General features: G+C 49.9%; 2 protein-coding genes across 4 annotated transcripts in view; one reads left to right on the top strand and one right to left on the bottom strand.

Moving 5' to 3' along the window:
* Positions 1–9247, top strand: part of LOC127684973 (uncharacterized) — a 10488-nt gene extending 1241 nt beyond the window's left edge. Inside the window, exons 3-4 of the mRNA XM_052181723.1 lie at positions 3895–4026; positions 8869–9247. Coding sequence (XP_052037683.1) covers positions 3895–4026; positions 8869–8913 — 177 coding nt within the window. The 3' untranslated portion in view covers positions 8914–9247. The remainder of the gene's footprint in view (positions 1–3894; positions 4027–8868) is intronic.
* Tgif2 (TGFB induced factor homeobox 2) lies at positions 7291–24212 on the bottom strand. 3 transcript variants are annotated; one of them, XM_052184112.1, is made up of 3 exons: positions 24129–24212; positions 19065–19290; positions 7291–9799 (listed from the first exon to the last, which is right to left on the bottom strand). In XM_052184112.1, the coding sequence occupies exons 2-3, from the start codon at positions 19254–19256 to the stop codon at positions 9278–9280; spliced, it is 714 nt and encodes a 237-aa protein (XP_052040072.1). In that variant the 5' UTR covers positions 19257–19290; positions 24129–24212; the 3' UTR covers positions 7291–9277. The 3 variants fall into 3 exon arrangements, with proteins under 3 accessions (XP_052040072.1, XP_052040070.1, XP_052040071.1); XM_052184110.1 differs by lacking the exon at positions 24129–24212 and adding an exon at positions 23790–23963; XM_052184111.1 differs by lacking the exon at positions 24129–24212 and adding an exon at positions 22951–23074.

Below are 24212 nucleotides of genomic sequence, written 5' to 3'. Positions count from 1 at the left end.
ATTGAACTCAGGACCTCTGGAAGAGCAGCTAGTGTTCTTAATCTATAAGCCATCTCTCCAGCCTGGAACATCACCTTTATGTAGTGAGTTTATAGAGAAAAAGTAATTTGCCAGTAATCACTGAATTAGTATATGGGTCTATTTGACTCTAAATCCGTGTTCTATTCTTTTTAAAAATAATTATTTCATTCCACAGTATGGGTGTTTTGCCTGCATTGTGTGTGTCAGTGCACCACTTTGTGTGCCTGCTGCCCAGAAGAGGGAGACACATCTCCTACAAACAGTTGTGAGCAGTCATTTGGGTGCTTGGAATTGAATTCTTTTTTTAAAGTTTATATATTTATTGTATGTATATATGTATGTATGTATGAATGAATGAATGAGTACACTGTAGCCATCTTCAGAGACACCAAAAGAGGGCATCAGATCCCATTACAGATGGCTGTGAGCCACCATGTGGTTGCTGGGAATTGAACTCAGAACCTCTTGAAAAGTAGTCAGTGCTCTTAACTCTCTCCAGCCCGGAATTGAATTCTTTTTTTTTTTTTTTTAGGGGTTTTGTTGTTGTTGTTGTTGGGTTTTTGTTTTGGTTTTTTTTTTGAGACAGGGTTTCTCTGTGTAGCCCTGGCTGGCCTCGAACTCAGAGATCTGCCTGCCTCTGCCTCCCAAGTGCTGGGATTACAGGCGTGCGCCACCACGCCCAGCTCTGGAATTGAATTCTTAAACTAGAATTCGTAAGCACTGTGCCATCTCTCTCCAACTGTGTGTGTGTGTGTGTGTGTGTGTGTGTGATATAGGATCTCATTGTATAGCCCTTGGCTGGCCTGGAATTTGCTATATAGACCAGGCTAGTGTGAAACTTACACAGTTTCAGCTGCAGGACTACATGGTGAGACCCTGTCTCGTATCCCTCAAGTTTATTTTATTTATGTGTATATTTTTGACTGAGCGTGTGCACACCTGTGCAGATGTGCCCATGTGGCATACTCAAAATTGATTAACCTTATTTGGAGTAATCCAGCATTGGAAAGATGGAGTCAGGAGGATCAAGAGTACAAGAGTAGAGCTGTAGAGATGGCTCAGTGGTTAAGAGCACTGACTGTTCTTCCAAAGGTCCTGAGTTCAAATCCCAGCAACCACATGGTAGGTCACAACCATCTGTAATGATATCTGATGCCCTCTTCTGGAGTGTCTGAAGACAGCTACAGTGTACTTACATATAATAATAAATAAATCTTAAAAAAAAAAAAAAAAAAGGAGTACAAGACTAGCCTGAGCTGCAGACTGACATTCAGTTGTTTTTTAGGTGTGACAGCCTTTAATCCCAGTACTTGAGAGATGGAGGCAGGTAGATCTCTGTGAGTTCGACCTAGGCTAGTCTACATAATATGCCCTAGACAGCCAGGGCTATATAAAGAAAATAGACCTTGCTTCAAAAACAAAACAACAACAACAACCAAACCCAAAACAAAACAAAAAGCCAGAACCTTACTTTTGTATCTATCAACAGTCACCTGTAGTTGGGTCTTCACTTCAGGGTCCAACAGAGTCTACTAGCAAAGTTTTCCAGATTTTCATAGTCGGCATTTTCCACTCCTGCCCCACCGGTCTTTTTTAAAATTGAGACAGGATCTCACTGTATACCTCTGGGTGGCTTGGAACATGATACGTAGACCAGGCTGGCCTCAGATACAGAGATCTGCCTGCCTCTTAGCCCCTGTTCTTGGAATTGAAGGTGTGGTATTGCATGCCTGGCTTCCAGGACCTTTCTAGAGACAGGACCACCTCTCTATGTATCCCTGGTTGGCGCTGTGCTCTTTGCGTAGCCAAACTGGCTTCCTCCTTCAGCCTCCCAAGTGAAGGGATCCCAGAACTGCAGGAGCAGAACTGTTCACTGTGGTTTTGATGGACATCTTCCTAATGCTCAGGAATGCTGAGTGTTTTTCCATGTGCACACTGATCTCTTGTTTGTGTCTGTGGAGAAAGGTCTATTCAAGAGCTTTGCCCATGTCTTAGTTTATTTGTAGTCTAGTTTTTCATTGTGGATATTAATACCCATATGTAATTTTGATTCTTAACCAGTCTATGGGTTTATTCTGTTGTTAATGTTGTTTATTTAGTAAAAGGTTTTTCTTTGATTTTGTTTGAGACGAGGTTGCGATATGTAGACCAGGCTAACCTTGGGCTAGCCTTGATTCTCCTGCTCTTGCCTCCTCCGTTCTGGGATTACAGGCCTGTGTTACCATATAGGCCAAATAGCTTGTTTGTTATATTATGAAACAGAAAAGGGCGGCTCCTATGTCACCCAGTTTAATCCTAAACTTCTAGGCTCAAGTGATCTGCTCTCCAGCTTTGGTTTCCCAGGCAACTGGGAGCACAGATGAATGATTTCAAAGTTGCTGAAGTCTAACTTTTCCAACTTTCTTCTGCTACATATCTTTGGTGTCAAATCCAAGAAAGTTTTACCAAATCATCAGTTTCATCAGGATTTCTTCTGCCCCACCCCCCGGCCAGTCCTCCAGGGTGTCATAGGCTGGCCTACCCCACAGGTGACCCCTATGCCCCCTCCCCCCACCCTAGTTCAGGGATTACAGATGGCATCTGCATTCTTTTTATTATTTTTTTTTTTTGGTGTTAATGAAACCCAGGGCCTAGCCCTGGCTATGTAAACCCTCTAACGCTAAGCTACAGTTTTATAATCTATTTAGAGTTAATTTCTGTGTGTGAGTGAAAGCTCTAATTTTATTCTTTTGCATGTAGATTTTCAGTTTTCTAGCACCATCTGTTGAAACAACTATCAAGATCCCAGTCCCCTCCCAAAAAGTCTTTCCACATTGTCCTCTGGGCCCTTCTTAAGAATAATCTGACTATCTTCATGCATGTAAGGGTTCGTTTATTTTAGGGTTCTTTGTCTACTTTATTTAATTTTTTTTTTTTTTTTGATACAGGGTTTCTTTGTGTAGCCCTGACTGTCTTGAAACTCACTTTGTAGCCAGGCTGGCCTTGAACTCAGATCTGCCTGCCTCTGCCTCCCAAAGATATTGCTCCACCACTGCTCGGTATAACTGTGTAGTTTTTTTGAAAATGATTTTATACATGTATAGAATATATCTTGGTCATTTTCACCATCTCTAATTACCCTTCCTCATCTTATTCCCTCTGAACCTATTTTTCTCCAAAAGTCCCCTCTGACTTTTCTTTCTTTCTTCCTTTCTCTCTCTCTCTTTCTCTCTTTCTTTTTCTTTCTTTCTTTCTTTCTTTCTTTCTTTCTTTCTTTCTTTCTTTCTTTCTTTCTTCTTTCTTTCTTTCTTTTCTTTCTTTTCTTTCTTTTCTTCCTTCCTTCCTTCCCCTTCTCCTCCTCCTTCCTCTAGCATAGAATAGAGTTTATTTAGGGGAGGGGAAGGGGAGTTTAGAGAGTGGTAGAGGCAGAGAAAGGCAGAGAGAAGGAGATTATAGAGAAGTAGAGGTCGGCCATGACCATGTGGAGGGAGGGGGGAAGGGAAGGGGGAAAGAGGAGCAAGAGAGCAAGAGGTGTGGGGGGGGAGGGAGGGGGGCAAGAGTAGCGGGGGCAAGAGTAGGAGAGTGAGAGCCCCCTCCGACTTTCATGTTCAGTTTTTCTAAAGATTTTTAGTGTTTTTGTATTGTTTCATTTTTGATGTGTGTATTTTGCCTTCATGTATATATCTTTAACACATTTATGTTTGGTGCCCATCAAAGCCCATTGTAGGATTCGCTGGAGTTGGTTGTGAGCAGCATGTGAGTGCAGCCTATATTTAAAAAAAAAATTAAATTTAAAGCCTGTACCTAACTGCAGTCAGTGCTCTTAACTGCTGAGCCATCCCTCCAGCCCCTCGACTTTAATTCTTAAATTTATGACATTTTGTTTTTTCATAGGAATCAGGCAAACTTATGAAGGTTGGAAGGATCTGGAATCCTGCCGTGTACCTCAAGGTGATCAACAACTTAGAGGTTAAGACCCACTGGAAACCCAGTCTGTGCATCAGGTTTCTCCTGAAGCTGGGCTGGGTAAGCCCTCGCTTAGGTGTGACTGACTTGTCCCTTTCCTGAGTTCTCTCTGGCTTTCTTATCTTAGCAAGTGAGGAATCTGGCTGAGTCCCAGGGCATCCATCTGGTTAAAATAAACATCTTGGGTGGTCTAAAATGGAGTCTAAGAACTTGATGAAGTCAGGTTTGGAGGTGGGAGAGATTTGGAAGTAGGGCACAATTTGTCTTTGTGAGGTGTAGCTAGTCAGACATGGCCTCAGCCTTTAGACTCTTTGCTTCCCACTCGGAAGGCCCATGTCCCTGACAGCTGCTTGCGGTGGAGTTGGAGCTGGCTGCAGATACACAGGGATGCATTGCAGAAACCTGACGTGCTGTGGGGAAAGCCACTGCCCATGTTATACAGTAGAAGACAGGGAAGGAAGGTGTACTAGTGTAGCACATGCAGGTTTAGTTCAATCTATGATGTGGATCCAGGAATGGGAGGGTAGTGATTAAAGTGAAAAATCTCAGGAAAGCTACTTACAGGTCACTACAGACTGGATGTGGAGGGCTATGAGTCAAAAGATTCAGGGAAGGACTTTTCTTTCTCTTTCTTTTCTTTTCTTCCTTTATTCCTTCATTTTTTTTTTAATGTGCATTGGTGTTTTGCCTGCACATATGTCTGTGTGAGGGTGGTGGACCGCCTAGAACTGGAGTTACAGGCAGGTGTGAGCTGCAATGTGGGTGCTGGGAATTGAACTGGGATCCTATGGAAGACCAGTCAGTGCTCTTAACCGCTGAGCCATCTCCCCAGCCCGAGACCTTTTTTTCCTTTTCTTGTAACTGTTGAGATTGGGAAGCTGGGGCTAGCTGACTTGTTGTGCCTGGCAGGTGGGAAGTTTCTGGTTTGATCCCCAGCCCTTCTTCCCAACACACACAAAGACAGATGGAGTGAATTGGGAGACTGATGCAGAAGGACCCTGATTTTGAGGCTAGTCTGGGCTACATAGTGAGACTCTGTCCTAAATACAAGAGGCACCAGTCACACTCAGCATGTAAACTCAAGCCAATTACCAACCCAGGGCTTCTCAGGGTTGTTTTGTTTTGTGTTTTGAGACTGGGCCTTTTGTATCTCAGGTAGCCTCCAACCTGGTTGGCTCTGTAGCTGAAGACCATCCTGAACTTAAATATAATATCTGTGCATGTGGGAATACATGTGTGCCCACCTCACATGGAGAGACAAAAGGACAATCTGTAGTAGTCAGTTCTCTCTTTTGTCACAGGGGTCCTAGGAATTGAACTCAGGTCATCAGGCTTTGCACCAAGTACTTTTATACACTGAGCCCACTCAGGCTCTTCAGAGTTCTGGGATTGCAGGTCTGAGCTACAAGGCTGGTTTATCAGTCCAGGGAGACTGGGGCTAGGGACAGAGCCCAGGGCTTTGTGAACGCCAGGCAAATACTCTGTCAGCGGGGCTATGGCTTTAGCTCTCGGAAGACAGTTTCAGTTTTAGTTCTCTGAAAAGTTAGGGTTTCTCTTTACAAATCTTTTTCAGGGTGTATCAGTCTCATTTTCATCACCATGACCATATTCCTTGAGAAATAATGTAAAGGAATGAAGGTTTATTCTAGCTCAAGGCTTGCCTAGAGGAGAAAAGGTACTTACATATAACAGCAGGGAAGGAGAGGGAAACAGGAAAACAATGGGATCTTTGCCGGTTCTGCTAGGGCACACCCACCCACCCGTGGCCTGCTCAGTGCTCCCTTAGTCGCTCCTCTCCCACACCCCTAAATTACTCATCCACTGACTAGCTAGCTAAAGCCCTTATGTCCTGGAAAAAGGTCCCCAAGCCCCTTTCCAAAAGCCCATCCGTTTACAAGTTTGATTTTTTGAGTCCGGGCTTCTCTGTAGCCCTGGCTGTCCTGGAACTCACTCTGTATACCAGGCTGGCCTCGAACTCAGAAACCCACCCGCCTGCCTCTGCCTCCCAAAACTGTAGGGCATTCATGCGACATTTCAGATCCAAACAACTACCCACGGAATATTACTTCACAGATGGCATAACATCTTGCTGTGTAGCCTAGGCTAGCCTTGAAGTCGCTGATCTTCCTGCCTCTGCTCCTATAGTACTGGCCCTGGATATTATGCCCAGCAAAAGCAACCTCTTTTGAAGTTTACCTGTTCCTGTTAAGTCCTGGCCTAACTGTTGAGTTGTAGGGGACACCAACAGACCCCATATGAAAGAGTAATGGGAATAAGAGGGTCAGGAGTTCAAGGCTAGACTAGATGCATACAGAGAAATTATCACAAAACAAAACAAAATGCCAATCAAACCAAGGTTGGGGAGGTGGCCCAGCAGTTAGGAGAACTTGTTCCTTCTGCCAAAGACTTGAGTTTGATCCCCAGAGCCCAAATAGTGGGTTTTAATTTCTGTAACCACAATTCTAGAGCATCTAACACCCTCTTCTACCTTCTGGGGGCATACAAGCAAAACACTCACACACATGAAATAAATCTAAAAAAATTTTTTGAAAAAAAAAATGCATCCAGCTGACTTGATTGTGGAAGTGCTTAACCCACATTAATGTTAAAGACAGCTGGATGCCTGTTAGTAGGAAACCGCTCACCACTACTGTAACAGGGTTTTGGATGTCTCTCAGTGACCTTGAAGCAAGACACTGACCTAAATCCTCATTCAGTTGCTCTCAGGGCGTGGGCATCTCCTGTGTGAGTGTGTAAGAAACCGATGAGCCCTGCCCAGGCCCAGAGCAGAGCTGTTTACTAATTACTGCTGTCTTTTGTACTTTATGACACAATTATAATCTTGATGTGGCAAAATACACCCACAGCTAGTGGAATCAAATGGGAAGTTACAGGCTGACAAAACAGAGACACGGAGGTCTTGTCTTGAGCTGTGTGGTCAGATGTGGCTCTCATAACCTATCAAACTTCTCACCCAGGGGGGCAAAACTGCCACCTCCTAAGTAGCAGTTCTACCTGTAGTCAGCAGACTGGCCAGCCTTACAGGGAATGCATCCCTGTAGACAGGACAGATGCAGTCAGGAAAGGCTTGCACAACACCTAGGTGGCAAGAGGGGGAGCAGCAGAGGTAAGGCAGAGTCAGAATTCAGTGACTGGCCACGCCCTTGATCCTAGCACTTGCGGGGCAGAGCCAGGATCTCTGCATTTGAGGCCAGTCTGGTTTAGAGTGAGCTCCAGGACAGCCAGAGCTACAAAGAAACCCTGGCTCAAAAAATCCAAAAATGCTTTGTCTCCAAAGCACAGTGGGTCCAATCAAGAATTCAGTTTTGACTTTAAACATAAAAACCAAAACAATTTATTTAACAAAAGACAAAAACCAGTTATTTACAGTAGTTTTTTGCTCAAATATTGTTCAATGGGACAACCGTGCTTCTCCAGATTTATCTCACAAGCAACCTAAGCAGAGACTGCTCTACCCTTCAGATGCCCTGTTTTTTTCCAGGAGGGGGAATGCCAGAATATGTCAGCAGCATGGCTCCCACCCTCCTCCCCTGCTCAGTGCACTGTGGGGGGAAAAACCCCTCCTCCTCGTATCACCCCCTGCCGTAGCATACTGCAACAATCACAGGATCTCAGACAAGTGGGGTAGAAGTGGGCAGAGCACAAATGCTCTTTCCCAGCAGTGCCTCAGGGTGACAGCCAAACCCACTGATCTCCTGGAGAACAGGAAGCCAGGGGCACAGGCAGGGTCTAGGAAAGCAGTCCCTACAAATAGCAAATCTGCCACGCCCACTGGCACAGCAAGGGATGGGCGAAGCCACTCAGGAGAGGTATGGAAGCCTGGTAAACATCAGGGGCTCCCTAGAAAGGCCAGAGTGGGCTTCTGCCTTCCTCTGGGACAGGCACTGCAAGTCAGTCAGCATCCTGGTAAACTCCAGGAAATTACAGTCAGGGCTCCTCACATCTTCTGGTTATTCGGAACACAAATATTTGGGTTAATAAAAATCTAGGATTAGTGTTTCTTAGGATATATAACGATGGGGTATACTGCTGCTGAAAACTAAGCAAAGTAAACAGGGACAAGGGAAGAGATTAAGACCAAGTGTGGTCTGCTTCCCCGGGAAATGTAGACAGGCAGGCCCTCACAATCGCAACTTGAAGGAAGGTGAAACAGACACAGCGCTGGGCCAGTTGGAGCCGCACTAGCCTCTCTCCTCCAGGAAGGTGTCAGCTGCCTTTGTGGACAGTGGAATGTCTGAAGGGCCTCCTGACCAGCAGATGGCTCACTCTTCCCCAAGTAGGAGATGCTGGCACTTGACATTCCCGCCAAGCTCCAGAATAAATCCAAAACAAGCTACAAAAGGGGGGGGGGTGCTGAGGGGTGGGCATGGGTCGGGGAGTTACCCAGAACAGAGAGAAAAACAAAACTGTTTCAGTCTAGCTTAACCACCCCAAAATACAATAGAAGCAAGTGTCTCTGGTTTTATCATCTGTGTCTGCTGTGTCTAAATGGCTGTCTGGTTTGCTGGTCGTGGTTGTGGCTTTATCCCCTCCTGTGTCTGGTGCAAATAACCCACCACCTGTGGACATGTTCCTTCTGTCTTTTATAATAGGGTAAACCAAACCAAGAATTTAACAACCACTCTAGTCTGAACTCAGCACTACTGCAGAGTTCTGCTGGTCCCTTATACAATCATCCTGTGCAGCTGTAGATTACCCCACTTAGCAAGCTCCACCCACCACGTAAGGTGCTCTCTCCCCACACCTGTGCTTCTGGGCTACCTACTGCCATTAACACAAACCACAGCAAAAGGAAAATAAAACAATTTAGCAAAAATCTAAACATTCAACTGGAGTCGGATCTGTGACATCTGCTGGGTGTTTCCTTTGTCCTTTGAATAGGTTGGAATGTGCACACCTGGCTCGACCAAAAGAGGCGCAGCTTAGGGGCGGCTTGGACCCAGCTCACGTCTGAACTTGGCAGCTTTCCTGAGCCTGCCTAGGAAAGCGGGCTGGAGTGCAGGCGCCCCAGGGCTCTCTGGAGAAGCAGCAGCAGCAGCAGCACTACGCCTGGCTCTGGTGCCTCATTTCCTTGGAGAGGACGCCTGAAGGAATAGCACTCAGCAGAGTACAGGCCCTGTAACAGTGCAGTGCAGCGACATCAGCTGGCGTCTTTCTGCTGAGGACCTCTGGACAGATGAGCCTGGTGCTTGGCAGTGATCCGTACATAGATAACCCTCGGTGTGAAAGGGAAGTGAACCCGGAACCTGGGACAGCTGGCCTGAACCGCAAGCCGCCTGGGAGCAGGCGCCTACTCGGCATTTTCTGAGACCAGAGGCAGCGGAGTGTGTAGTAACGGTGGCGCTGGATCCTGCTGCTTCTGAAGCTCCATCTCAGCAGCCCTCTGCAGCGCCACCTCCACCAGCAACTGGAAGCTGCTGAAGTCGTCCTTGTCCTGCTCCGGGGGTGTGGGTGGTGGCGTATTGAAGAGTCCACCCGTGGGGCTTCCAGCTTCTGCCCTCGTCAGCAGGGTGAGCGTGCTACCAGGGGTCACCAGGGCCTTGGGGGATTCCAGCTCCACCTGTGAGAAGGGCGCCGCTGGCTTCTCACCTTGGCTTGAGTGGAGCGGCACGGAGCACACCGACAAGGAGAGCATGTTGGTGGGAGCTGGAACAGACACAGCGAGCAGGGAGGGGCTGCTGCCCCTGGGGAGAGCCACGTCTGAGGCCTTCCCCCCACGGCGGGAGATGGTGAACTGATTAGGGTCTTTGCCATCCTTCCGAAGCATGTCAGGGAGAAGGCGCCGCCGCGCATTGATGAACCAGTTGCATATCTAGAGTGTTAAGAGATTCAGCAGTTAATTCCATTCAAAACAGCTACAAAATGCTCATAGTGTTCCAGACACCAAGACAGCAACAAACATCTCAGACAAGATGCTGGCCAGTGGAATGGTGGGACAACGGTGATGAGGGTGCAGACTTGAGGAAATAGTTTTCAACTGAAATCTTAAGAGACAGAGGCAGATGTACTTATTTCCATGAGTTCAAGGCCAGCCTGGTCTAAATGGAGTTCTGTGAAAGCCAAGGCTAAATAGTGAGGCCACAGCTCCAAAGTGGCTACAGAGTACCTATGAAACATGCTGAGGCAGGCGTGGGCCCCAGGCAGGCGTGTGTGGCCCAGCGCAGTGGTATCAGGTCACCTCCTACAGTGAGGATTTAGTTTTACTATGAACAAAGGGAGCTATACCTGTTACTGGTTTTTATTTTATTCATTTTTTTAAGACAGGGCGTCACTGTAAAGCTCTGGCTGTTCTGGAATTTACTATGTAGACCAAGGTGGCCTCAAACTTTGCTTCTACCTCCTGATTACTGGGATTAAAGTCACCGTGCTTGGGCTTAAGAGACGTCTCAGCGGTTAAGAGCACTGACTCCTTGCCCAGAGGTCCTGAGTTCAATTCCCAGAAACCACATGGTGGCTCACAACCATCTGCAATGGGATCCAATGCCCTTTCTTGATGTGTCTAGAGAAAGCTACTGTATTCATACACTTAAAATAAATAATCTTAAAAAAAAAAAATCAGGCAGTGGTGATGCACACCTTTAATCTTAGCACTTGGGAGGCAGAGGCAGGCAGATTTCTGAGTTTGAAGCCAGCCTGGTCTACAGAGTGAATTCCAGGACAGCCAGGGCTACACAGAGAAACCCTGTCTCGAAAAACCAAAAACAACGGGCGTTGGTGGTGCACGCCTGTAATCCCAGCACTCTGGGAGGTAGAGGCAGGTGGATTTCTGAGTTCGAGGCCAGCCTGGTCTACAGAGTGAGTTCCAGGACAGCCAGGGCTACACAGAGAAACCCTGTCTCCAAAAAACCAAATCCAAAAAACCAAAAAAAAAAAAAAAAAAAAAAAAAAAAAAAAAACCAAAAACCAAACCAAACAAAACCCCACCATGCTTGGCTTTATATTTTGGTTTTTCAAGATAGGGATTCTATGAATCCTTGGGCTGTTCTGGAACTCAGTCTGTGGATCAGGCTGACCTCAAACTCGTAGAGATCTACCTGCCTCTGCCTCCGAGTGGTGGGTGCGCTCACACACCCACCCACCACACGTGTCCGCAGATGTGGATCATGTGCCCATAGACGTTAGAGAATGGCTTGTGAGAGTTGGTTTTCTCTTCATCTTGTGGGTCCTCAGCCTCTGTGGCAGGTAGCAGCATCTTTACCCTCTGGACCACCTCTCTGATCCTCAAGTCATCTTACCAGCCCCACAGGAGGGTTCTAAGCAAGGGAGAGACCAACTGTTCAGAGAATTGGGGGATGGGATGAGGATGGTAGTTCAGATTATATTCAGGGAGGTGCTGGGAGGAAAATGTTTGATCTGTTTAGGAAAATAGCTGCCCACTAGGTGTGGGTAGTGGGTGTGGTGAGAATGACCTAAGAGTCACTCTTAGGCCTGAAGAGCAGCTTAGAGCAGAGACACACAGAGATCCTGGAGGGGCTACCAGGGAGAGGAGAGATTGCTTCCAAGCAACACCAGGGCCATGGTCTGTCATCCTGTGGATTCAGGGTCATACTTTGAAGCTCACAGTAAGTGTCGGGACAGACCTAACACCCCCACCCCATGTGTCCATTATTTATCTTTGCAGTGTTGAAGGTTATACCCACAGTCTTGCTCATGTTGGGCGAGTGATTATCACTGAGTTGACTCCCGGCCTGACAGCTCCCTTTCTCATCTCAAAGTGCAGCGGCTGGTGATCCGGCTAGAAGTGGCTGTTGTTTCCTACTACCACTAGTCTGAGTCCAGACGGAGCCATGGCACTGAGACCTCCTGCCCAGTCTACCTTCCCAACCAGACACCATTCCTTCCTGCTCGCCTGCTGTCAGCGTGTGCAACCTCGCTTTTAGGCCCTGCTCATTCAAAACAACAAAGCACAAGATAGTCCTTAATCTCAGCACTCTAGAGGCAAAAGAGTGTGGATTTATCTAACAGCCGCTCCTGGAACCCACTCTGTAACTCTGTAGACCAGGCTGGCCTCAAACTCAGAAATCCATCTGCCTCTGCCTCCCAAGTGCTGGGATTAAAGGCGTGAGCCACCACTGCCAGGCTGTGCATCAAACTTTTATTCTGTAAAATGGCTGGGCCATCGCCAGCATTCCTGGTGAACACACTTAAAGCTCAGCCTGGCAGAAGGCAGAATCTCACCTGGCAGGACCCTGAGCCAAGCTGATGGAGTCCCTACAACAGCTGAGTCAGAGCCTTCAGCCCAGGGATTCTTTTTTTTTTCCAGATTTATTTATTATACCTAAGTACACTGTAGCTGTCTTCAGACACACCAGAAGAGGGCATCAGATTTCATTACAGATGGTTGTGAGCCACCATGTGGTTGCTGGGATTTGAACTCAGGACCTCTGGAAGAACAGTTGGCGCTCTTACCCGCTGAGCCATCGCTCCAGCCCCTCCCAGGGCTTCTTACTTCTCACTTTTTGCCTGCTATGCTCCAGGCCAGTCCCCAGCGCTCCGCTATGCCCTGCCCTGAGGCACTCGCTATGCCTGAAGCGCTGACCTCAGCTGGTTGTGCAATGGCAGTAAACAAATAGGTGAATGACCACCAAGACGTGCCCAGAAACAGGAAGGAACAGTATATAAACCTAGGAGACCCCTCTCTAACTGCTTCCTGTTGGCCATGAACAGCTCCTCACTGTCCAGCAGCCTGCTCCGCCATGCACGAGCGCTGCCGCTCCACATGAGCACTGAGGCAACAAAGTCAGCTCTGATGGTACACACTGACTCTGAGTGTGAGGCCAACATGGGTTACGAAGTAAGACCCTGCCTCAAACAGGTTAAACACAAAGGACTACCGGATGGACAGGTTGTGAATGTGTTGTCTGTGTGGTCCTTGTTACTCAGGAGCCTAGGCTGAGAAAGCAACCCAGTAAAAGCCTCAGGTCCAAGAACAAAAAAAAAATTCAACACGGAAGAGGTCATGGTGGGGGCCGAGTTCTCAGCGTCAGGGCTGATTCCCATAGCTGGGAACACCACGTGGTTTGGCAAGTTTCACACCCTAGGTCCTTCTGTGTCCTGTCAGTTCATCAGCAGACATGTTCAGAGCCTGTACCGAGTACCAGCTGCTCTAGGAAAAAGCACCGTCAGGAGTGTTCTTCCTTAGAAGGTTCCAGCAATGCCTCGTGCTTCCCTATAGGCTGTTTAGAACAGAGACGCAGCCTCTTGTACCCATCTTCTGGCCCTGACTAGTACTAGGCTTCTTTCTTGGTGCATTTCTTGAGCAAGCTCTTAGGTATTAGTCTTCTCATGACATCTCTGCCATGTCTAGTTAAAGAGACAAGACACCCGTCATGACAGAGACTGACCTGTAGCAGCCAGCTGCAATTATACCAAATCCTACCAAGAGCCTGTCAAGCTAGCCTGACCATCTGTGGCTCCTCTTCCCCTTTCCAATCTAGCTTCAAGAGGGCTGCCCCGGGATTCTTTTATCTCTCTTCACCTCAGTGCTTTCTTTTACACACAAGCACTGGCTGACACTGGCTGGAGTTCTAGCTGGGTTGGAAGCAGAATTGACATTGGTGTCTTACAAGCACTTTGTAGACATTCTGTTAAGTCTGTACACAAGTCTGGAAAGTGGTAGGCCGTGTCCCCAAACCTTACAAAGGAGAGCCCAGAGACGAAGAGACATGCCTCAAGTCACAGGGCCTTGGGGCGCACAGCTGGCTTCACAAGCTGATCTCTTGGCTAGAGTCTCCACCTTCCCTCGCCTGCCACAAGGACAGCTAAGTAATCTTAACTGCATAATCTTAAAAGCATCCCTTAAAACACAAAACCTCAGCCCCGACCACCCTACTCATTTAATCTTTCTTAGTTGATGGCATGGTTTTGTTGGCAATCGTCCCTGTTGAGGCAGTGACCATCAGTGGCTCGGGTTTGAAGGCTGCACCTGTCCACCTGCTTCCTGCCCCCCTCAGTCATCCGGAATAGGAGCCATGCACTTTTCTCCTTCACCTCTGGCTGTGAGGTGGGAGCAGGAAGCAGGTGCCATTTTAGTGACTTGTCTAGCAAAGCATGGAGGAATGTAGCTTTGGAGAAAGCAAGGCTTTCTGGGTACCAGCTACCAGCTGTGTGGGCACCCGGACCAGGATACCCTCTACACTCGCTCTGTTCCACAGATTGTCTGTCTGTGTAGACTACTGCATTGTCTTCTCCTTCCAGAAGACTGCACATCTGAGGGGAGGAGAGAGCAACCCCTAGATTTATGCAGTGCTAGGGGACCCATAGCGGAGCTTTGACTATTAGGGAAGAACTCTACAAACTGAACTACATGCTCAACCCTTTGTCACAGATGCGCCTCAGTATTCCCTGCCCAGTACCAGGGATTGACCCCGGGCCTCATGTGTACTAGATAAGGGCCTGTCACTCAGCCTCATCCCTAGTCCTCAGAGGGATTTTACAATGCTGTTAAAATAGCTATTTTCAATCTGCTCTATGGATTTTAGGCAGGCAGGATAAGGTGGGGTTGGGAACATGTTTTGTTGTTAGATTTATTTGTTTTTCATCTCTTAGATTAGCGTCTCACATCTCACTTTGTAGGCCTGGCTGGCCGGGAGCCTAATATCTACCTGCCTCCAATTATTCCTGAGTGCTACGGTTAAAGGTATACACCACCATGCCAAATTTTGGATTTCTTTTGTGACAGGGTCTCTGTAGCTTAGGCTGACCTGAACTGGTGGCAATCCCCCTGTAGTCAAAGATGTGAGCTACTACCTCCACCTGGCAATGCAGTTTTTAAACAAGGGCTCTAGGGAGCTGTTGTGCAGACTTAGAACTGTGGTTTATCCAACTGGTTCTGGCCAGCACCAACAGTTCTTTAACAGTGTCACACAGGAGCTCAAAAAATACAGAGGGCCTTGAGGGACAGATGACATGTTGCCTGTGGAAGACAGGACAAGACATAAATACAGTGACTGCCTGCAGAGGGAGACAGGCTGGTCCTTCCACCCAGCCTTTACAGGCTCCTCTCTTCCTCTTACAAGAGGAATAGTTATGCAGCCAGTGGGCTCAGGAATGTCAGGAAAGGACTCAGAGAGCAGTTGGGACTGCCTTCATCACAGCGTGGGGCCCTCCCAGCCAGCCCAGGTGGTGGGGAAGCTAAGGAAAGGACTCAGAGCCCTCCAGGCAGCCCTGTAACAGGAAACCAGATGAATCCAGCCAATAACTTAGGCTTTGACTGTCCCAAGGACCCTGAAATCCTGCACAACACAATTTTGTAGCTGTTTTTTTTTTTGGGGGGGGGGGGCGCTGAGGAGCCCTGTTCCCCCAGTTGCCTAGCTCTGGACACAACCTAGCAAACCACTTACTCACAGGACTCACTGACTTGCTAATGTTGTGGCTCCAGGGCAAATAAAAAAGACGCAATCAAAAGAGGTGCTCCAGGGAGAAGAAACCAGCTTGGCAAAGGCAGATACCTGTCGGGCCAGTGGCTGGTTGTTACTGTTCTTCCTTTGGGGCAGGAGTGTGGCTTGGTGGGAGTGCTTGGAATGTCCTTAAGAGCAAAGGAAAATGTAAAACTACAGACAAAGCTGTGAACATTTCCAACACCATTTCATTTTCTGTAATTACAATTACTTAGCCCTTTCCTGACTGCTACTGATTTTAAAAAAGAAAAACAACAACAACAACAAGAATACCCCCCACCACCACCTGGAATGGAGCAGTTACAAACAAAACTAAGGTCTCTGCTCCCCATACCCACAGAAACCCTGTGCCACCTAAATGCAGGCAGCTAAAGGTCCTAATGCTGGGCCCAGCACAGATGCCCAGGTCCTGTGGAAGCAGCTGAGCCCTTTACAGGTTGGGGTCCCCTGGTCACAGTAGGGAGTATGGTAATCAGAGTACACAGCAGGAATGTGGGTCAGAGATGAGAGCTACTTGTAAACAGGCAACTGATGTCTTGGAGTGATTGACAGGGAAAAGCATGGAATCAAGAAGTTACACTCCGGCCAGGCATGGTGGCGCGCACCTTTAATCCCAACGCCCTGGAGGCAGAGGCAGGTAGATCTTTGTGAACTGCAGGCCAGAGCTGGTCCACACAGAAAGTTCCAGGACTGTCAGGTCAAGATGACCTGCCTCAAAAAGCAAGTAAGCAAACAAACAAACAAAACAAACACCTCACCAAACAAAACTAAGACAACAAAACAGACAAAAAAAAAAAAAAAAAAGGTTATAAGCACCTGCTGGGGCCCAGGACTGGGAGGTGCAGGCAGCTAGATCTCTTAATGAGACAAGGCCATCCAGGGCTCCATAGCAAGACCTTATCTCAAGAGACAAACCAAAACCTTATATTCCATAACACTCAAGGGAATTCCAGTGTACAGGGGCTGGAGATCTCAAAGGAGCACGAGAAAGGGCAGGGCCAACAGGAACTGTCAATTTCCACTCAGGCACTTGAGGTGCCTGAAGAGTCTTCAGGAAAGGCAGGCTCACTGCCGAGGCTGCCGTGAGGTATCCCTTACAGAGTGCCAGAGGTCTCCACTTGTCTTTAACTCCTCACGCACTCCAGGGGCTGAGCCCCGCCCTATATTTGGATGCTGAAGGGACACAATGGTCCTGTGAACCTCACTGGTCTCTGCAAGGATATGTGATTTTTTTTCTTTCCACTCTGGTCTATGAGTGGGTGCATCATATCCTCCTACACATCTAGAGCAGGCGGCAAAATACGCTACAGTAAACTTATTTACTTTGGAAAATGGTCTTACAGCTGTATATAAGGGCAAAAATGTTTTAAACTCGGCTTTATGTTTGTACTGCACGTTTATGACACAATAATAAAAATGACTAAAGTTAGCACCTGGGCTGGGCAATGGTGGTGCACGCCTTTAATCCCAGCACGTGGGAGGTAGAGGCGCGTGGATTTCTGAGTTCGAGGCCAGCCTGGTCTACAGAGTGAGTTTCAGGACAGCCAGGGCTACACAGAGAAACCCTGTCTCGAGAGAAGAAAAAAAAAAACAAAGTTAGCATCTGGAAGGGAGACAGGGCCATGGAACAGCTCTCCTGTGCCATGCTGGAGAACCGTGGTATGCTAGGTCAGTCAGTGCCTTACCATTCAGGGCATCTCCAAATTTTAAAAAAGGGTTAGTCAGCTGGGCAGTGGTGGCACACGCCTGTAATCCCAGCACTTGGGAGACAGAGGCAGGAGGATTTCTGAGTTGGAGGCCAGCCTGGTCTACAGAGTGAGTTCCAGGACAGCCAGGGCTACACAGAGAAACCCTGTCTCGAACTCCCCCAAAAGGGGAGGGGATCAGTCTGTCTCTCAGCTTTGAGAAATAGTGTCCCTGACAAGAAGCAATTTCAATACCGCAACAGGTGGCTTGACAGGACAGGTGTGAGGGGCCGCAGGGAGGCGCTACAATGGCGCCCAACGGGAGGCAGGATAGAGGGTTTGCAAGAGACAAGTGCTGGATGAGAGTGAAGCAAGCGCAGGCCAGGACTGGCCCTGCAGGTTCATAACCAACAGCCAGCCCCAGGAAGGGCTGCAAGAACACGGGGGTGCTCTCAAGTCTGGACCCCATCTGAGGACAGTGGAGTCCCTGGAGCATGTGGGACATGATCCGATCCCTACTTCTGTGACTGAAAGCTAAAGGCTGGAGGCAGGGGGACCGGCAAAGGCTGTCTGTGCAGTTCTGGTCTCAAACTCTAGGCCTTTTGTTTTTGCCTATGTGCCTCTAGAGCACGTAAGTTCGAAGACACCTTCGTGACAGGGAGTCCTGACAGGTCCCCGGCTCTGCATTCCCTTGTCTCTATTGTTTTGTCATACTAGTCATCAATCTGTACCCCACACCCCCAGGCTAGATGTCCCTTGAAAGTATCCTAGTAGTAGGAGCCAGGCCCAGGAATTAAATGTGAAATGTCCCACATAGTGTTTGAATTCTTGAGAATGCTCCAAGCTTCGTTCCATTGTCAGATGAGGAAATGAGGCTCAGAGCGACAGCCCAGCGTCCTCTTGAGAAAAGGCTGGGCTGACAGTCAGGTTCTATAACTTGAGTCTAGACCCTGTCTCAAGATAAGACTTGGGTTACCCCTGTATGTATCATACAGGATTTTTACAGGTTGATTACTTGCCGTGCCCTTTCACGGAAGGAGGAACAGAGGTGGGAAGCCGGGAAGTGGGAAGTAGCAGGATCAGATGAGATACCAGGAGGAAGGAACCGGCTTGTGGGTTAGAGAAATGGAAGACAGGCCATAGGAGACGCCAGGGGAGACCTGGTGCTGGCTCACAAAAGGAACAGCGAGGCTGGCAAGATAGGGCCAGGTCTCCGGTCTAGACCAAGGGCCTCCTGCATAAACTAGGGACTGAGAGCCAACCCAGACCCCAGTGCACTGGTGTGTGTGTGTGTGTGTGTGTGTGTGTCAGACTTATGCAAACAGCAAACCCATCTGCTGGTCAGCAAGACAACTGAATAGAGATATAACTTCTAGCACAGAAGTCTGAGTGTGCTCCTCGATGTGGTTCACAAAGGTCCTTTTATATCCAGTTTAAAATGTGTTCCTCCTAACAGCTCCACCAGGCACAGGAGAGGAATGTCTACCTCCTCCTCTTCCTTCTGAGGGCTGGGATCACAGGCGTGTACCGGCATGTCTACCTCCAGCTCGACTGCTAAAAGACCTTCTCTTTTACATCAAGAAATTGAAAAAAAAAATATCCACAGGCATATGTGCACTTGCGAGAAGCCCTTGGAGCTGGGGTTACAGAAGGCTGAGCTGCCTCATGGGTGCAGAGGCCGGAACATGCAACCCCAGGAAGAGCAGGAAGTGCTCTTAATCCCCGGTCGGTCGGTCGGTCGTCCCCTCAGTCCACTCAATTCATTTTTAAGCAAGTCCGGTTCCAACAGAGCTATGGGCCGCACCCCAGAACCTCTGCCCCTGTGCCTTCTCACCTTTAAGAATCAATACAACAATAACAACTCGTCATCCCTTCACAAGGGCCAAAGCCTCACATGCGGCTTGGGGCCAGGAGTGGGCTTCTCATCCCAGCGGGGGTTATGATAGGCCAAAGCCACAAGGCTTGGGGACAGAACTGGATGGCCCCGTCTTACCTGCAGTACCGAGAGGTTGGTCTGTCCGGACAAACTTAGCTTCTCCTGTTCTGAGGGGTAGGCATTGTAGCGGTGCAGGTACAGCCAGTCGCGGAGGATCTTCACTGACTCCTTGGGCAGGTTTCCTCTGCGCTTCCTCTTGCCAGTCAGTGACAGGAGGCCTTCATCCTCGCCTAGATCGCTGTCCGACATGGTGCCTAGGGGCTAGGCTGGACCTCTGAGGAGCCTAGTGCAGGTGACAAAGGGGGTGGGGACAATGTTACCACTTAGTGCCTGTGCCCCCTTTCCTTAGTCTCCTAGTGAGTTTGCCGTCACAAGCAGGGGCCATAGTCTCAAATCCTGGACAGTAGCCTGAGCAGGCTGGATAAGTCCTAAATGCCACCGATTCATGGAACAGGGAGGTACCGCTGAGCTGTTGGTGGTGCCTTTTAAAAACAGAACCGGACTAGAAAGAACTACAGCGTCCTCCCGTGGGTCTCACTACATAGCCCAGGCGGAGCCTCCTGCTTCTGCCTCCCTGGTGCCAAGGCTCAGCTTGAATTCTGTTTTCCAGGCTGTCCTGCAAACGGAACATCTATTACCTCACTTAACTCTTTTGAAAACTCCCTTGGGCTGGAGAGATGGCTCAGCCGTTAAGAGCATTGACTGCTCTTCCAGAGGTCCTGAGTTCAATTCCTAGCAACCACACCGAGGCTCACAAACATCTGTAATGGGATCCTTAATGGGACCCTTTTCTGGTGTGTCTGAGGACAGTTACAGTGTACTCATATAAATAAATAAATAAGTCTTTAAAAACAAAAAACAAAACACGGCTGGAGAGATGACTCAGCAGTTAGGAGCACTGACTGCCCTTCTGAAGGTCCTGAGTTCAAATCCCAGCAACCACATGGTGGCTCACAACCATCCATAATGAGATCTGATGCCCTCTTCTGGTGTGTCTGAGCACAGCTACAGTGTACTTACATATTAACAATAAAGAAAATCTTAAAAAAACAAAAAAACAAAAAAAAAAAACTCCCAAAAGGGAATCTTGTAATCCCAATACTAGCTAGCTACTAAAGAGAAATGCACACCTGGCCCCACGCAGAGGCCTGTGCACCAATGTTCATTCACAGGAGCCAAAAGGTGGAAATCAAGAGATCTTCAACAGATGGTTGTACAAACGAGCTATTTGGTCATAAAAAGAAATACAATGGGCTGGAGGGATGGCTCAGTGGTTAAGGGCACTGGCTGCTCTTCCAGGGGACCTGGCTCGGGTCCCAGCGCCCACATGGTAGCTCACAGCCACCTATAACTCCAGTTCCAGGGGATCCAATGCCTTCTTGTGACCTCCATGGACATCCCTGCGGTGCACTCACATATGCCTAGGCATGACATAGACATAAAACAAAAATCAATAAATTATAAAAAGAAAGAGTACATTTCTAGCCAGACAGTGGTGGCACACGCCTTTAATGCCAGCACTTGGGAGGCAGAGGCAAGTGGATTTCTGAGTTCGAGGCCAGCCTGGTGTACAAAGTGAGTTCCAGGACAGCCAGGGCTACACAGAGAAACCCTGTCTGGGAAAACCAAAGAGTACACTTCTGATGCTGCTACGACATGGATGGGCCTTGAGCACATGCTCAGTGAGAAGCGGCGGTCATAAAAGACCAGTTATGGGTTTCCACGGACGAGGGGATGTCCGCTTCAACAGGCTGCTCTGCAGAGTTGCTCAGCGGTTAGTCAGGGATGGGGGGGATGGAAGAATGTTGCTTGTTTTATTCAAAGTTTTATTACATATATAATATTCTTTGACCAAAGTGCTCTTTTCTCTTATTTTGCCCCTCCCACCAAATCCCTTCTCTCCCCCTCCCTTCAAGGATTTTACTTATTTTAAGTATATAGGCGTTTTGCCTAATGTATGTCTCTGCACCATATACGCAGAGTCCTGGCAGGTCAGAAGGATGAGGCGGGTCCTCCAGACCTGGAGTTAGACTGTTGTGAGCCCTGGGTCTGTGCCAGCATCTGAACCCAGGCGCTCTGGAAGAGCAACAAGTGTTCTTAAACACTGAGCCAGTCTCCGTTTCTCCAGTCTCCCCTTCACCCGGGTCCCCATGCCTGCGTATTTTACAAGTGAATTTCTGGGGCTGGAAGAGATAGCTCAGCACTTACAAGCATTTGCTGCTCTTACAGAAGATGTGGGTCCGTCCTATTCCTCACACCCGCAGGGAGGACCACAATCACCCACAAATCCAGTTCCGGGGGATTAGATGCCCCCTCTCTTGACCGAGGTTCAGATGAAAATCCATACACACAATAAAATAAAATAAAATAAAATAAAATAAAAACCCTCCCATCTTTTAGGCTCACTACAAAGAAGGATTTAGTATCGTGTAATTTTCCCTCCAAGGCCCAGAGGCGGGCCTGGTAACTGTTCACTACGACCAGCCTCCGGCCACCATGCGGTGCAGTAGGTAGTGAGTCATTCCAACAGGGGTTTGTTAGACAGTCTTCCTAGGTGGAGCCTCTGACCTGGTCCAAGACTTAATCTCAGAATCCTGACCAATGAAGTGTGGCTCTGGTCCCTGCTTTCACCTCCACGGTGCAGAGTGATCCTAGTTAAAAGTCCTCCTTTCAGAGTTAGAAGCCCTCCTCCTCCCCAGGTCCGTGAAGAAAGGTTTCTGCCTAGATAACTCCTATCAGCTGCCCCTCCTGCAGACAAAGTTCCAGTTCACAAAAATAAAAGAAATTTACATTTTAATAGCACAAGTTCTAGGCCAAGGCTGGGCCAGTATCTCAAGGCTCCTCCCTTCTCTGCCTTTTAACAGCGCCCCTGCACGCCTAGCCAAAAGACTCTGCCATCTCCCAGGTTTTGTTTCCTCGACTTGGGCCTGAGCCCAGATCTCTGGGCTGGCTAAGCCAGACTTTCGAGGGAAGGGTCTACCTTCAGCCAGGCCACCTGGAGGTGAACCGGGCACTGCTCAGGGGCACTGTTTACCCTGAGGGACACACGGAGGATGCATTCTGAGGGCAGACATTTCGGCCACCAGGACAGCTGGGATACCAGCTCAGGGAGGCAGCCCGGGCAGTGGGTGAGAAGTTTACTTAAGGTTATCTTTACGAATTCCACTCTGGCTGCCTGCCAGAAGCCAGTCTTCAGAGTTCCCGGTGTGGGGCCAGAAGAGCACCCCTCATCGGAAACTTTTTCCACCTCTGGGTCCTGCACCCTAGGGCTGTCTGCAGGCTATACACACACACACACACACACACACACACAAACCAGTGATACCTCAATATCCCTCATGCAAGTTGAACACTGCTCAGATAACCGACCGGACCCACTACTCACATCCCACAAGTTCCCGAGTTTTACAAACACACCCTGCTTTACACCCTATACCTAGGACCAACGACTAAGACTCTCGAAACTAGCCCAACTCCTGCACCCGCCCACCCATGAACTCCCAAGTGACCTGCCCACCCACGATCTCTCCGACCCAGGAGCACGCACGTCACCACACCGGCCATCCATCAGTTTTCACACTGGCCGGGTTACTGGAGGCACCCCAAGGACACTGTACCCCATCAATCTCCTACACACTCCCACCACACCATCTGCAGCCACTCCCACAGGAACTTTCTGACAACTCGCCCAGCTAGAGATACTCTCCCCCGGGCCGCACACTGAGGCTGGAGTTCCCAGCAGTTCACACAAAGCGCGCAGCCTCCCCCGCGGCCCAGACGCAGCGGAGCACATGGCTCATGGGGCGCCGACGAATCCGCCGGCGCTCAAGGCACCCTCACTCAACTGTCCCCCACCGGAGTCACGGTGCGTGCAACAGCTCCCCTGCCGGCCCGCCACCCGGCGCTTGGGGATGCGGGGACCGCTGCAAGAGAGAAAACTCACGTGTCCATTTTGGGACAGGAAAAAGTTTAGTTCCCAACCCCTTCCCTGGTACTCCGCGCTGGCTGACTCTTGGGGCGCGGGGCCGCCGGAGCGTGCGCGCTCGGCTTTGTGCTCCGAACTCGGCCCGGAGGGGGAGGGGAAAAGAGGGGGCTGGGCTCCAACCTCCGCGCCGCCCCCCCACCCAACTCTGCGCCCAGACTCCATGTTGGCCGCCCCCCTGTATCGAGGACGCGCACAGCCCCCGCCAGACGCCCGGCTGCCCTTCGCCTGGCCCCGGGGTCCCGGCGCGCACAAACTTTCTCCGCGTCGCTAGCCCCACGCGCCCCACAGTCTTGGCCCGCCCGGGAGTGACAGATGCCTCGGAGACAGACTTTCCTTTGTTCCAAAGGAAAGGAGAACTCGCGCGGGCTCCCAAGCCCTCTCCGTCGGAGCCCCGCCCGCGGCCCCCACCTCCAGCTGTCACTCGGCGGTCCCCGGTCCCGCTCCGCCGCCGTGCGGGAAGGGGGGGGGACTGCCGGCGGTTAGCAACGTGCACTTTTGAAACCAAACAAACCCGCTCCCCGCGCGCTCACCCCGCTGCAGGGCACCGGCCGCCCTCTCTCGGAGGATCTTTGGGATCTTTGGGAGCCGACCCCTCCCTCAAAGACCCCGAACAGGCCCCGCCGGCATTCCGCGCCAGCGTTCCGCGGTCCCGACTCACACACACCCCCGGGTTCACACACCCACTGTCGCACGCGCCGGGACGACGCCCCCTCCCCCGACCCGCCGCCCCAAGAAACTTTCCAAGTTGTCCGCGCGCCTCCTCCGGCGTCTCCAGTCCTCCGGCGCCCCGCACTCACCTTCCCTGGCGGCTTTCCGGCCCACGCGGCCTCGGTGGGGTGCGGGACGACCCGGCCGGGGCGGGGGGCGCCGGGGGAACGCGCCGCGTACCTGCCGGGTCTGACACCCGCCTGACAGCTCGCGGCTGGAAAGCACCTCGCGACCTGACGTCAGATCCCCTCTCCTCCCCTCGCGCCCGCCGCACCCTCCCCCACCGCCCCGAGGCAGAAACAAACTTTGTGCGGAGCGTGGCCAGCTACGCCCACCCTGGGGGGCGGGCCCGCAGAGCCAGGGGGCTTCGCCCCGCCCACGCGCCGGAGGGGGCGGGCCCTCGGCACCTCCTTCCTGCGCCCACCCACCTTAGGAATGCCACATGGCCGGGGGGCCCGGGGCGGAGCGGTGGGACCAGGGCTCCCGGAGTCAGCTCCAGGGCAGGAAGTAGC

The sequence above is a fragment of the Apodemus sylvaticus genome, chromosome 5 (assembly GCF_947179515.1).
Source record: "Apodemus sylvaticus chromosome 5, mApoSyl1.1, whole genome shotgun sequence".
NCBI lineage: Eukaryota > Metazoa > Chordata > Mammalia > Rodentia > Muridae > Apodemus > Apodemus sylvaticus.
The sequence above is the reverse complement of the archived record's forward strand: the minus strand, read 5'-3'. Positions and strand labels throughout refer to the sequence as shown.